This window comes from Danio aesculapii, chromosome 5 (genome assembly GCF_903798145.1).
Source record: "Danio aesculapii chromosome 5, fDanAes4.1, whole genome shotgun sequence".
NCBI classification, from domain to species: Eukaryota; Metazoa; Chordata; class Actinopteri; order Cypriniformes; family Danionidae; genus Danio; species Danio aesculapii.
The window spans coordinates 44,758,917-44,773,970 of record NC_079439.1 but is presented as its reverse complement, the minus strand read 5'-3'; the positions used below and the strand labels follow the sequence as shown (position 1 = coordinate 44,773,970).

Below are 15,054 nucleotides of genomic sequence, written 5' to 3'. Positions count from 1 at the left end.
TTATTATTATTATTACTATTATTAGTAGTAGTAGTAGTAGCAGTATTTACCCAAAACATTCAAAGATATCAAAAAATGAATTCATATGACTTTCAAAGGAGTGTATGGATGTTTCCCAGTGATAGGTTGCAGCTGATAAGGCATTTGTCACATAAAAAATATGCCAGAGTAATTGGTGGTTCATTCCTCTGTGGCAACCTTTGATAAATCAGTAACTAAAGCCAAAGGACTTTAAACGAAGGGACAGAAGTCATCATTTATTCATTCATTTATTCATTTATTTTACTTCCGCTTAGTCTCTTATTTATCAGGGGTCGCCACAGTGGACTGAACCACCAACTAATACAGCATATGTTTTAAGCTACGAATGCTCTTCCAGCCGCAACCCAATACTGGGAAACACCCATACACTCTCATTTACTCAAGCAGTCATACACTAAGGTCCATTTAGTTCTTCCAATTCACTTATAACATGGACTGTGGGGGAAACTGGAGCACCCGGAGGAAACCCTTGTGAACACGGGGAGAACATGCAAACTCCACACAGAAATGCCAACTAGCCCAGCCGGGACTCAAACCAGCGACCTTCTTGCTGTGAGACGACAGACAGAGTCCGGACCGAAGTCATTCCGATTTTATTACAAATATTTCAATTTATGTTCAGAAAAAACATTTGATGGGTTGAGGATGAGTAAACAATGACAGAATTTTCATTATTGGGTGAAAATACTTAAAGCACACAAACTCAACCCAACATAAAACAATAACCGAAATGAAAGCAAAGATTACTTACCTCACAAATCTCTCTGTAAGATTTTTGACAAAGTCATAGATTTGACTCCAGTCAGTCGAAACACTTCCAGATCTGCAATGAAGCACATAAAAAAATGTAGTCAGCAGCAATAATGAAAACATATTCAAGAAAGAAAAAACAGCTAGAACCAATTACACTTAAACCATTAAGTAAAATGTCTTTGTGGTTATTATAAGAGCTGTGCTGTTGATTACACTGTGGTGAAGACGCTGCTGAGTCAGCTATGCTTCAGTGTTAACACGGTTTCAAAGAAATGACAGAGTCTGTCTATAAAGGGTTCAAGGCAGAGCCCGTGCTATGATATTTCCACACAGTGAGTCAAGACACTGCATTTCTACTGACACTTCTGTTCTACGCAATACTTGATCCTGCAATAACACAATCTTGAAACCATTACATCATCCAACACCAAACATCCAAATGCATTTAAGAAATAAATTTGACTGCTTTACTGCATACACTACCATACAAAGTCACATATGCTCAACTACTGCATGCATTTCATTTCATTTCATTTTTAAAATGATCAGTTACACTGAAACTAAAATATTGTGAATTATTGACCATTTTGTAATTTCACGTTTTAATCTGTCAACTCATATAAACTGTTTATTGTCCACTGACAGGCTGTTAGATATGGAGTAACACTTTATACACACTAGGAATCATCTATTAAGCATTAGCAGATAGTGAATTCATTATCTGTTAAGTTTAAACTCTACATTAATAGATGTTGGTAAGCAATTTATAGCTGCAGATAGAAATGATCTATTCTTGACTTAAAAGCACATTATATAATTATTATAATGTGCCTAATAATTGTACTTTTAATACTTTGTTACTGATTCATTTTTCATGACTAAATTAAGCATTTACAAATCATTTGTATTTTAGAGTTATTGGAGGGTTTGAGATCATTCAGAATGAGTTAATAAATGATTAAGAAACTATTCAAATCAACATTTATATATTATAATTCAGGCTTATACTTGTAGTTAATTGTTTCTGTTAATAACTATTAACTCAACTTCATTCAGTTTTGTGATCTATTCTAAAGTGAGGACTATTTGTGCTTTATAAATCTCTTATAAGTGTCAATTAAAGGTTCAGTATGAACAATACATCTTTGCAATCTTATCAAAAAAGGAAAATTACTGTAAAGTTTAAACATTGCTGAATAACAGGAGTGTCAAAATGCAACATAAAATTGGATAAAACAACAATGTAATAATTTAACAACTCTTCAATGTTATTTAGCAATGTTTAAACTGCACGGTAATTCTATTTTAGTTAAGATTGCACAGATTTATTTTCCAATTGATCCAGTTTCATTTGTGTATCTTCAAATGAATAGAAATTAATAAAGTTGTTAATTTTCTTTTTTCCTATTTAGAATATAAGCCTTTAACTGTCATTTATAAGGGATTTATAAACCATACACTGTTCTCATTTAGGTCACAAAACTGGATAAAATAAATAAAGCATTTATTAACATACAAATTAACTATTAATATATGCCTGATTAATATAAATGTTCATTTGAATAGTTTATTAATCATTTATTTACGCATTCTGAATAATCTTTAAAAAACAGCAACTTCTCGAAAAGAACTGGTTTGTTAATGATGCGCTACTTAATTTAGTAATGATAAAATAATAATTAGCAAAGTATGAAAATACAATCATTAAGCACATTCTGCTTATAAGTCAAGATAGAGCATTTGTATACAGTTATAAACTGCTTACTAACATCTGTTAATGTAGAGTTAATGCTTAACATATAATGAATTCACTATTTGCTAATGCTTAATAAATGGTTCACAGTGTGCAGTTATTATAAAGTTTTACCCAGAATTGATAAATTATACTGACAAGCAAATGTCATCATTCAATGCTGAGAGTCTGTCAAATATTTCCCTAGTATGTAGACTAGCTAATTACAAAAAACTTTTACATTTTAATACATTTAATAGAAGATTATTGTACATCTAAAGGACAGATAACATGCTTTTTGGTCTTTAAAAAAAGCTAAAGATGAGTAAGTGGCTACTGCAAATACAACAAACACTCCAACTGAGCTGTGTTGTCAGTGTAGGCCTCTACAGTATATACACATTTTCATAGACAATTTCAGTATTATTTCAGTTATTTTTACATTATCAATACATGTACATGTTGCAATAAAAAAGTCCATGAATAAATTCAAGTAGAAGTGGATTTCTGTGACATTCACTTCCATGTTTTTAATGAGAAAAGTGTGTAAAATGTGCCCTTGATGTAATAGCTACAAGGTAATTGAACTAATAATTATAGTCCACTGCATGTGCTGAGGACATAAAACACAAGCGATAGGTAATTAGAAAATCTTTTTTTATGCATTGTCTTCTTGTCTCAAGTCAAGGTCAGAGAATCGAGAAAAGCTTTAGTGGGACGATCAGAGAACATCAAACCTCCTTTAATAGTTTGGAAGTATGAAGGGAAGTTTCATTTCCGGCCACAGACACTGAAGGCCAGATCTCATGTTCCTGACTGGTCTTTATGCCTGGCTAGTTCTGTGTTGCTCTCGGTTTCTTAAAAAGTGCAAAGAGCATATCTGTGCCATCATCCTGTAATATTCCCCAACAGGATGAAGGATTGCACTGAGGCCAAAAACTATTCCTAAATGGGTGTAATTTAATACAAACCAGAACAGATATGGTGGCAAACTGAGTTGAAGAGATGATGAAATTGTGAATGAATTTACTCGCTGTTTACGCTCCCTCAAATTGTTACAAACCTTGAGTTTCTTTATTCTCTTGAACAATAAAGAAGATATTTTGAAGATGAAATACTTTAACCATGAACTTACCAGTAAGAAAAACAAATGCTGTTGAAGTTCGTTTTTTTGAAACGTTTTCTTTAGTGTTCAACAGAAGAAAGAAACTCAAGCCGGTTTGGAACAAGTGAAAGGAGAGTAAGTGATGACAGAATTTTCATGATTTCTTCAACAGAAAGGTGATAGATAGCAGGCCCGTAGACAGGCGGTGTTCTGGTGGTTCGGAAGGCCCACCCCTCACTGACAAAAGTCCAGAATTTGGCCCATACATGAGCTTATTTCTCCTATTTTAACTGCTATGCCATAATGAATTTTGAAAATAACCCATCGAAAAAGGCTTTAAGACCAAGCAAAATCCTGTGTTGGCTGTCGGTACAGAATTTGGGACACCAAATTTGGCAATTTTGGTGCCAAATTCGGTGTCCCAAATTCTGACAGTGGAAAGTTGAATGTGCTGGCCAGTTTGTTATTTGCCTAATAAATGATAATAGATACACTTTTTACATTTTGTTAAATGATTCCTATATTTTTCTATTGATATATGATGTAATAAATTTGTATTGTAGATTTTTTGTTTATATTATTGTATTATTTTTTAATTCTTAATTAAATCGTAGGCCCATGCGACAAGTTAATCCAGCAAAAAAATTATTAAAATGCAGTATTTACACCTCATAATTAAATAGAAAATGAGGCTGCAAATAACTGCAAATACATTTGCAATAACTGCAAAAAAAAACATCCCTCCATATATATAGACAGACAGACAGACAGACAGACAGACAGACAGACAGACAGACAGATAGATAGATAGATAGATAGATAGATAGATAGATAGATAGATAGATAGATAGATAAAAAGACAACTTGTATTATATATGCAATAACTTAGAAAGATGAACATCAAAAACAATGTTTTAACATATACACTTTTACTTTCAAATAATTTCCCACTTTCCTAGCCAAAACCACCTGTGTAAAGTTTTATTTGAGCTAAGCATCTTGCTGTGTGGCCCCTGAACGATGTTGTTGTGCCTAACACATGTAAATCAAGCCAAACTGTAAAATAGCGGACGCGGACTGAACATATTTCATTCTTTTACATTTATACACGAGCCTGGTGTGATGTAAACAGTACAACCGTGCCTTATACGTGGGCTGTGTCTTGAAAACCTTGAATTGAGAGTAACTTGAAAGTTTTCGAGTACTTACCGGTCCAAAACAAAGTAAAGGTCGTAGGCACCATGACAAGATGGGGTTTCCGCCTTAAAACATGAAAAGCATAAACAGAAGAAAAGCGTCGCCGTGGTTGCCACGGTCCAGAGATTTCCCTTTGTCATGACGATAATGAGTTATACATCCGCGGAATAAAAATAACAAGAGAGGGCCTAAAAGCGATGTTCTCTTACATGAAGTGATATAAACACAATGTCAAGTTCAAAACAACAGTGCCGTGTCTCCCGCTCTGGCGCAACATTGTCCAACTTATAGCGTTGCAGAAAAGTTCCTCCTGTGAAACATAGGATGTGCAACGTCACTCTGATTTCTTCACGTATCCGTTTACGCCACCCCTTCGATTAACTGCCCGGTGTCAAATTATGCGAGTGGTCATGACTAGAAAAAGTCAGAGTAACTCGTTGAAAAGTTGCTTGCGAGTTCCAGCAGTTCACCTAGTTTATAGTGCGCATGCGCGTCCGCCCAGATGTGCAACGGGGTTTTTGAGGTCAAAATGCTGTTGGCTCGCGCACACACACCCAGCAGCTGCGACGCTCCAACAGGATGTGTACTTCAATGGGACTATAAAAAATACACTACGTCTATTTTTTTGAAAGATGCTGATTGCGTTTAGAAGGAAGACTGTATTTAACATGGATTGCATGTCAATTGTCAACAGACAATCCCTGTGTATCTCTTGTATGAGGCAATATATGGCCTTTAGTCATGCTTAGTAGGATCTGAGTGGGGATTTTTCTGAGTTAAATACGCCCTTGAGGTAATATATTCCCACGAACGGGGGGGTTAGGCAATACTAGGAGACATGCGATGATAATAGCCAAATTATTCATTTACATAAAGTATAATATGGTATTATCAAGAGCATATCAAGCAGGATTGTGTTTGAAGCAATTAAACGGAAATAAGATGATTATTTATTACTAAAATAGAAGCTTCAATTTCACATCCTGTTTTATAACATTTTTTTTACTTAGTTCTACAAACCATTTGTATTAGGCCTATATAAATGGACAACAACAAGTTTAAACAAAAAGTCAAATTTGATTTTAATTTACTTACTCCCAGGCCATTCAAGATGTACGGTATGTGATTTTTTTTTCAGCAGCGTTAATGTATTAAAACATTCAAGAAGGGTTTTATTTAGCAGAAGCAGTGGTCAATTTGTAATGTATAAAATAAATTACATGTAACATTACATGTAAAACAATATTAATACTTGTGGCTCCTGGCAATTCATTGAGGTGTTCTGAAGGGAACGTGTTGGTGCATGCAAGAAACTAAACATTATTACCTTTAATTCCTAATTCCCAAAGTTGGTTAAGTAAGTTATTACAATATTAGAATTAAGTAACCCTTTAACATCGATTATTAAGATTGTTATGGTGTTTGTTTCAGAAAGAAACTCCAGAAAACATCTGTAGTTCAGAAAAATATTTTCTTCATTATTTTATTGTATTATTATTATTATTATTATTATTATGTTCATCATCATTAATAACATTATTATTCACCTATTGTTGTAGTCCTCATTTGTAACATTCTTTGAATAACAGTGTCCACTAAATTTATAACTGCAATACTACTACTACCAATAAAAATAATAATAATAATAATAACAATAATTATAAATATTATTATATATTACTGTAATAATATTGGGCCTCAAAGAGCATTATTTGTTGGTCTAGACTATTGGTGGGGCAGAGAATTGTTTCATTAATCTGCTTTTCCACTGCACCATGACAGCACACAATTAATTACGTTTCATTCACGTTTTAACTGCCATAATTAGCGGCAATAATAGAAATGTAATTTTTTGTATTTTCTTTGATTACAACTTTCGAAAAACAAATGTACTTTAATGACAGAGCTACGCTAAATGCAGTATATTTAATATCATGCTCTGAGCTGCTGAAACCATCATAAGCCACCATGAATTTTTAATAAGGCAATAAATCAAACACAGTGGAATCTTCATAATTAGCTTGGATTATATCGATAATTGTTATATATCCAGATGATGGATCTGAAGTAGTGTAAACACTGTTTGTGTTTTACATGCTTGATTATGGTGATGTCCTGAAGATTTTATCGGAATGTTGGAAGTTCTATCCCAATGGTTTGTCATGGACATTTCAATGGTAAGAATAATTGGAAATGACAGGGAAACAATTCAACTAATTGTGAAAAGCACTGAGGTGTTGAAACTCATTATCACAGGAGTCCATAACAAAAAACAAAGGTATCCATAATTTCAGGCAACATTTTATTTTCCAGTGAAACAGTAAACAACAGCTAAAAGCAATAGGTTGAGATACAAAACTGATTTTTGCACATGTGATGATGGCAAGACACTGCAGGTGAAGAAGATAAAATAAAATAACAGTTGTCACTATATTTCTACAATTAAGTAAAAACAGCAATATATTTTTTTGTATTACAATCTTACATAAATAAAATCAGCATAAATAAGAACATCTCTCACAGATTTCATATATAATAATAATATATAATACATAAATAATAATAATAATATAATTGTGCATATACATTAGGTCAGTAGAATTGAACTAATCCAACAAATAGGCCAGTCACGATATCTATTTTTGTTGTACGATATAGTGCACCAAAATATATTGCCATAAACAATATTATTGTAATTTTAAGACCATTTTATGCCACTCATTTTATAATGCCAGAATGACAATTTAATATCATCACAATGCAAGTACATTCTCCCAAAGAACACATAATATTTTATTCTTAAGAATATTTAATTTAATTATTGTAATTTTAACAATTTAATAATACGGTATCGGAATCAGAATGTGAAAACGCATAAATACTATAGTGTTTTTAATCGTACTGACACTGACTCCTCCAGTAGAGATGGTGCACAATCAGCTAAAATGCTGCTAGAGTTGATTTTATGTATGGGCGATATACATTGCATCGCCAAAAATGATTGAGCTCTTGTCCATGTGTTGTGCGATAAGTCGATATATTGATTATTGTGACAGGCCTACCAACAAATAAACGTAATATCAAATATTAGTACAAAGTAAAATGTTGGGATAAAATATTAAATACAATTTTAATAAACAGGAACAATACATTGAAACATAAAAATATCAAACTTATGTTGAAATTTTATACTTTGTGAGTTTTTTTTAGCAATAACTAATTTTAATTTAAATGCATTATACTTTTATTTCAAAATATGTTTGAATACCACTCTATTTTAATAAATATAACTGTTTAATAAAACTGTTTTAACACCAAAATATATTGGTTAAAAAATATTTATTCTCAAAAGGCAAAAGGGGTGTACTCATTTATGCTGCGCACTATATACTGTGTATATATACAGTATATTGCATTTTGCTATAAAGTTTAGAAAATCTCGTGAACAGCAAGTAATTTTATTTATAAAAATGAAAAGTATAATATGTAAAAATATGATCATACAAGCACATAGAGAATGAGCTATACTGAATATCTATCTCAAATTTATTTCTTTTAACTCTCTTAAATATCTTGACCAACATACTGACAGACTGGACTGAAACTCAAACCATTTGAGTTCAAAAACTAATCCTGTGAACCTAATACATTTGAGTAAATGAAGCAATTGCAGCACAGTAAAACCCAATAAATAAACAGAACTCAAGCCAACTGAGTACTGTAAAACCCTATAAGTTAAGGCAACTCAAACTATTTAAGGAAACTGATTGCTACAACCATTTGACTAATCTATATGAGTACTGTAAACTTACTCCATTTAAGTTGAAGCAATGAAGTATTCAATTAACTCCATACCTTCAACAATGAGCTCAAAACTCTTTTCAAATGAGTAGAATTAACTTTCAGTAAATTCTGAGTAAACTACACTCATTTCATTTGATAAAGTTGTCTGTTGGGTTTTACAGCGTATAATAACATTTTAAAAATAAAATTCTAAACGTCGACTGGCCCAGCAGGAAGTCCTGATGCTCCCAATGACCAATCATCCCTGAAACGGGATATACTGTCGTGGGCAGACCTCCATCAGTGTCATCAGTATCCGTGTGTATCTTTCTAACTCTCTGCTAAAGTCTGACCCGCACGTCTCCTCTCATCTCTTCCCGGCGTTCTGAAAAGAGGGATGAATTGTGGCTGAATGGAGTTAATTGTTGCCATGGTTGGGCCTGTCATGTTAATGAGAGGATTCTGCGGAGCGCCTGCTCGTCCTTCCTCTTCTGCGTGGAGCAGAACGTGAACGTGCCCAAGCAGGAATGAAGAAGGGAAAATCAAAACAGACAGGGCCGGGTTCATGAGGACTGACCTGTAAAAAAGCCTCAATCAGAGCAGGTAAAAGATGTCCAAGGGAAGAGCGCTCGGATGTGCATGAGGAGAGCGAGACGCCATGTACAACACATTCTCATGTGACAATGACATTTTATAGATTTTACAAGGGTGGATACATTGCAGTGCAAATCATAATATTTATATCAAATGGCAGAAGAGGGCAAGTTGTTAGATGTACTACTGTTTAAATGTTTCGGTAAAAGGTTTGGTAAAGCTTTACAATAGAAGTACTCCATTAGTTAAAACGAATTAATTTCAGCCATATCCCCCCACAGTCCAAGACTGGTTACTCACTGAAGGTAAGCACGCCTGAGCCTGGTTACTATCTGGATGGAAGACCACATGGAAAAAGTAGGTTGCTGCTGAAAGAGGTGTTAGTAACGCCAGCAGAGGGTGCTAAACCTGCAGTCTGTGTGTGTACTAATGCCCCAGTATAGTGAAGGGGACACTTTCAGAGAGCACCATCTTTCGGATGAGACGTTAAACTGAGGTTCTGACTCTCTGTGGCCATTAAAATCCCATGGCACTACTCTATAGAGCAACTCCAGTGTCCTGGTCAAATTTCCTCCATCAGCCCTTACTTATCATGGCCTCCTAATCATCCCCATCCACCGAATTGGTTTTATCACTGTCTCTCCACTTCACCTATAGTTGGTGTGTCGTGAGTGGACTGGCACCGTTGTCTTGTGGCTGCCATCGCATCATTCAAGTGGATGCTGCTCACTGGTGGTGGTGTGGAGAGACCCCCTCATGATTTTAAAATGCATTGGGTATATGGTCATAGAATGCACAATACTTATGCACTATTTGAATGCACAATAGTTACTTAAAGAATTCTTTAACATACTGTAAATTCACTTGGTGTTCAAGAAACTTTTGAAAACAATTCTGGTGCTTAATATTTTTGCAGAAAACAGTAATTGTTTTTTGTTTTTTTTAAAGAGTTGTTGATGAATAGAAAGATCAAATGTGTCTTAATATCTGTTATCTCAAAATTTATTGTATCTTTTTCATAACAATAATAATAAATAAATAAAATCAATAATAGACTTATATATTTGGCCAACAAATTTTATATTACTATTATTATTGTTATAATTTCTATTATTATACTTTTACGTAATTTCAATGTCCTACTTTATCTATATATTTCTTTAAAAATCTATATTTTGCAGGTTTCAATAAATGTGAAATTATCCTATTAACATCTTTAACTGTCTCAACTATACACTCTAAAGCCTAACAGTGAAAATCACTAAATGAAATAAGTTAGTTTAGCTTAAAAAGTTACTTTGACTCAATAAAAAAAGAGTTATGGTAACTCATTCATTCATTCATTCATTTTGTTTTTGGCTTCGTCCCTTTATTAATCTGGGGTCACCACAGCGGTATGAACCGCCAACTTATCCAGCATGTTTTTACGCAGCGGATGCCCTTCCAGCCGCAACCCATCACTGGGAAACATCCATTCACATTTATTCACACTCATACACTACGGACAATTTAGCCTACCCAATTCACCTGTCTCGCATGTCTTTGGACTGTGGGGGAAACTAGAGCACCCTGAGGAAACCCATGCAAACGCATGGAGAACATGCAAACTCCACATAGAAACGCATATATATATATATATATATATATATATATATATATATATATATATATATATATACATATATATATATATATATATATATATATATATATATATATATATATATATATATATATATATACATATATATATGTGTGACACAATATATAGTTTACAGAACTCAAACCACTTTGTTTCAAAACTTAAATGGTTCGCTGCAATCGCTTTCCTCAAACAGTTTGACTTAACTTATTGGGTCTTACAGTGTATATTTCTCTAAAGCTTTTATAAACTGCATTGTAGATCTGGTGAACTACATTTAATCCCCCTGCAAACCTGAATAATAGAATATAACTAACTAACTAACTAAACCAAACAAGTGTGTTAAATAATCCTTTACTTTCGTGGCAAAGACTGAATACAGAAACTTCATATTCATATAAATAAATCTGTAAAATCAGAAACAACTAGCATCCATTCCCTACTTCATAAATATTTATAAAATATATACACTCTAATTCATACCTCGCTTGGCTCTTTAAAAAAAACAAAAACATTACAGCTCCTAAAATCACTGAAGCACATCAGTACCAGATCTGTCACCTCGATGCTCGCCGAATAGCGCTTGAAAGCAGTCTGAGAACAAGCAAATTAAAATCTGTCTCTCAGCACAATTTGAATATGTCATTTCCTCTCTCTTTGTTTACTCTCTTGACAAGCAGCCTGTGCTGGCAGCTTTGTCCATCAAACGACACCTGCTTCTCCCGATTGTTTGTTCAACTTCCTGTCCAGAGCCCTGTACATAAATGTCAGCGCCCGACTCCAGATATCCTTAACTTTTTCCATCTCCATCACATCACAAAATGCAGTGGATAAACAACAGCCTTAACATCTACATTAAGCGTGTGCTTGTACACAAACCCCAAGGTATTTATTCATCCATTTATTTACTGTACCTCATTATTTTCCCTCACAGGGCAATTCAAAATAATTCTGCTCACAAGAAAAATGCAGCACTATATTATACAATAAGCATATGCAGTTGCCTAATCAATAAGCGAGAAACTAAAACCCACAGCAACACTAATAATTAATTTGAAGGATGTTACAAAACACGACCGTGAGAATTCTCGATTAAAAGTAAATAGTTGCAACACAGAGAAAAATCCCTTTGGAGAAACGCACTCACATAGAAATAAGTTTGTGACTGACAAGCTGACGTAATACAAAACAAACAGCCATTTAACTGCTCTCTTGCATGCTCCAGTTACATTTGCCCTGGGCACTTTTCTACATTCTGAAATGTACAGTGCTGTCATTGCAATCAGTTGTGTTAAAAGTTGTTTTATTAAAGCCTCGTTTGTGCACATGTACAGCAATGTACTCTACTGTTCTTGGCTATCAATCAGTTCAACTAATAAAACTCTCAAGGTTTTTGTTTGGTACTGCATGTGCGCAGAATATTTTAGACACATACTTGCCAAATGTGGTATGGGACATAAACTGGTTTTTAAGGTTTACCGCAGTTTAGAAAAGCCAAGGTTTTAAAACTGATTCACGAGTTCACACTTGCAATAGTTTCAGAATAAAGCGTATTTGGCGTGCTGTCCGGGGAGAGGGCTCTGAACTCGGGGAAGACACCCCAACTCGAGTTATTCCCCTTATCAGGAAACAGAGAGGAATTGGGATTCTAGCGAAGTATCTTGCCCGGCCCCAGAACGCTCCCCCCGGGATTGTAATGCTTAAGAGGTGAGGTGACGGGGTGGTGGAGGGATGCTAAAGTCATAAGATGCTGCAGGTAAGACAGCTTTGGTATATATAGGGGTTTGGTCAAGACCTGATTGGATAATAGAATAATTGTCAATGACGTATTTGATACTGAAACTTCTGCGCATGCTCCTCCCGAAATTTGTTTATAAAACATCACTAAGATTTTCTGTTATACTGTTCCGAAGATATATGTAAGGTTTTTTATGTGTTTAAAAAATGTGTTGTAAAGAAATCTGTGTTTTTTTTTTTAAATAATGAAGATAGCAGAAGTCTATGAAGACATGCTTACTGCTCCAAAATATTATAAATGTTTTCTAAAATAAAATGTATTTTGTTCAATGGGGAAAGTTTTTTTTTTTTTTTTTTACCCTGATAATTTAAAAAGAGCTTTTTATAGAGCAGTATTTACATACTGTGAAACCGTGATATTTTAATCTAAGGTTGTAACACTGTCAGAAACTTATACCAGCCCATGCCTATTCATTTATATTAATTCATTTAGAATTTTAACACTGTGCTTAACTCTAAGTTATTGCCATTCTAAACCCAGAAGGGGTAGTTCGGCCAAATATAAACATTTCCTTGTTTAAAACACTCACACTCCAGTTGTTGTGTCTGCTTTCTTAGTTGTGTTATTTAAACATCCTCTTTGTATGGTATTTAAAGGTATAATTGTATTGATTCTTTGTCTGACTTAAACTTTTTGATTTACAAAAGGAAGCCATAGGGAGAGGGTGCCATTTTTTAATTTTGTACCTGTTTGACTTTGTTTATTAATTGTAAGTTGTTTATTTCTTTTACCTGAACTAAAGGTTATTTAGTACTCCTCCTAGGCTTGTTCCGGTTTTGTTTGTTGTTTTGGTTAATCCTTTTTCTGAAGACTTATGCTTTCTATGTTGTTGACTAATGACAACAAAAGAATAAAAGATTTAAGTTTACTCTTGTGGTTGTTTCATATTTCTGAGGCAGAGGACTGAAGTGTTCCCTCAATTTTGTTTATTTAACCTTTACCTAATTCATTAATTCGTTCTTCTTTTGCCTAAATAATAAATTTTAGCTTACATTGTTATTTTCCTCCTCCAATCCTAGACAAAAAGGAATGCAACACAAAATATAAATATTTCCTAAAATAAAATGTCTTTTGTTCAATGGGGAATTTTTTATTAACCCTGACCATTTAAAAAAAAAAACTTATTTTAGAGCAGTAATCAATTTTATCCAAGGTTATCATACCGTCAGAATCTTATACCAGCCTATGCCTATTCATACAATTTAATTTATTTAGCACTGTGCTTAACTCTGAATTTTTGCCATGCTAAACCCCACTTAAAGGGATAGTTTGCCCAAATATAAACATTTCTTCACTGTTTAAAGTACTCTCACTCCAGTTGTTGTAAACTTTTAGGAATTTATTTCTTCTGTTACAACAATGTTGTAAACCAGTTGTTGGCATCTATTCAGAAACATAAAAATAGAATGGAAGTCAATGATTACTGGTTTCCAGCATTGTTAAAAATATCTTCTTGTGTGTGCAACAGAAAAAAAAAGAAAGTGGAACAGGTGAAGAGTGAGTAAATGATGACAAAGTATTAATTTTTGGGAGAACTTTCCCTATTGTTTTTTTTTTCTTTTTACTATGGCTGTCAATGGTTACAGATTACCAACATTCTTATACTTTAACAACATATTTCCTGTCAAACCTTAAAATAACTGTACATAAAATGCTTCTTTTCCATGACTGTCTAAATCTCTAAAGTTGTAAGTATAGTGTGTGTGTGCTTCTCAAACATATCTTATCTTAATATGTCTGAAAAAAAAATCTAAATAGGCTAATATCTAAATAGTTAATGTAGTTAACATAATAAGTCTATTTATGCACGCTCACAATTTGTTGTATTAGAACTCTATAGAACTCTATAAAAAAGCAAGAAACTTTTTTGACAAGGCCTACCTAAAGGGTTAATGGTGCTGATGATCAACAGTAAAAATGACAAATTGTACCTCTTCCCAACCACCAACAATCAAGAATGCACGATTATTTGATGTTATGGCTTCGCAAAATGAAAATACCGTTAAAATGGAAGTCAATGGGGCAAAAACAGCCACCAACATAACGAAAGGGTGGTAAATTTGAACAATACACAAGGGTTAAACTAACAAAAGACATTTAAACAGACTTTATGCCTCTTCTGGGTGGCACTGAGTAAATTCAGCAGAAACAACGGTGTTCGAGGGTGACGGTACACTGAAAAAAAAATATGTCTGCAAAACTGTTGCAAACTATTATTTGTGTTAAATCTAAACAAACAACTTAAATTTAATAATGTTCAACTAAATTTGTTGGTTCAAATTCAGCCCAAATAAAATGTTTATAACCACTTAATGAAAAAAAAGTAGTAAATCCAAGGAATCATCTTTGAATTATTTTTTCCAGTGGTGTAATTTCCATGTACTAAACTCTAAATATTTAGCTTAGAT

The 15,054-nt window shown here is 33.6% G+C and overlaps 1 protein-coding gene across 1 annotated transcript in view; it reads right to left on the bottom strand.

Annotated features, from left to right (window-relative positions):
* The window catches only part of antxr2a (ANTXR cell adhesion molecule 2a), an 84,493-nt gene extending 79,175 nt beyond the window's left edge, over window positions 1-5,318 (bottom strand). Inside the window, exons 1-2 of the mRNA XM_056458285.1 lie at window positions 4,842-5,318; window positions 794-865 (exon numbers count right to left, since the gene is read on the bottom strand). Coding sequence (XP_056314260.1) covers window positions 794-865; window positions 4,842-4,969 — 200 coding nt within the window. The 5' untranslated portion in view covers window positions 4,970-5,318. The remainder of the gene's footprint in view (window positions 1-793; window positions 866-4,841) is intronic.
* Between the last annotated feature and the right edge of the window lie 9,736 nt (window positions 5,319-15,054).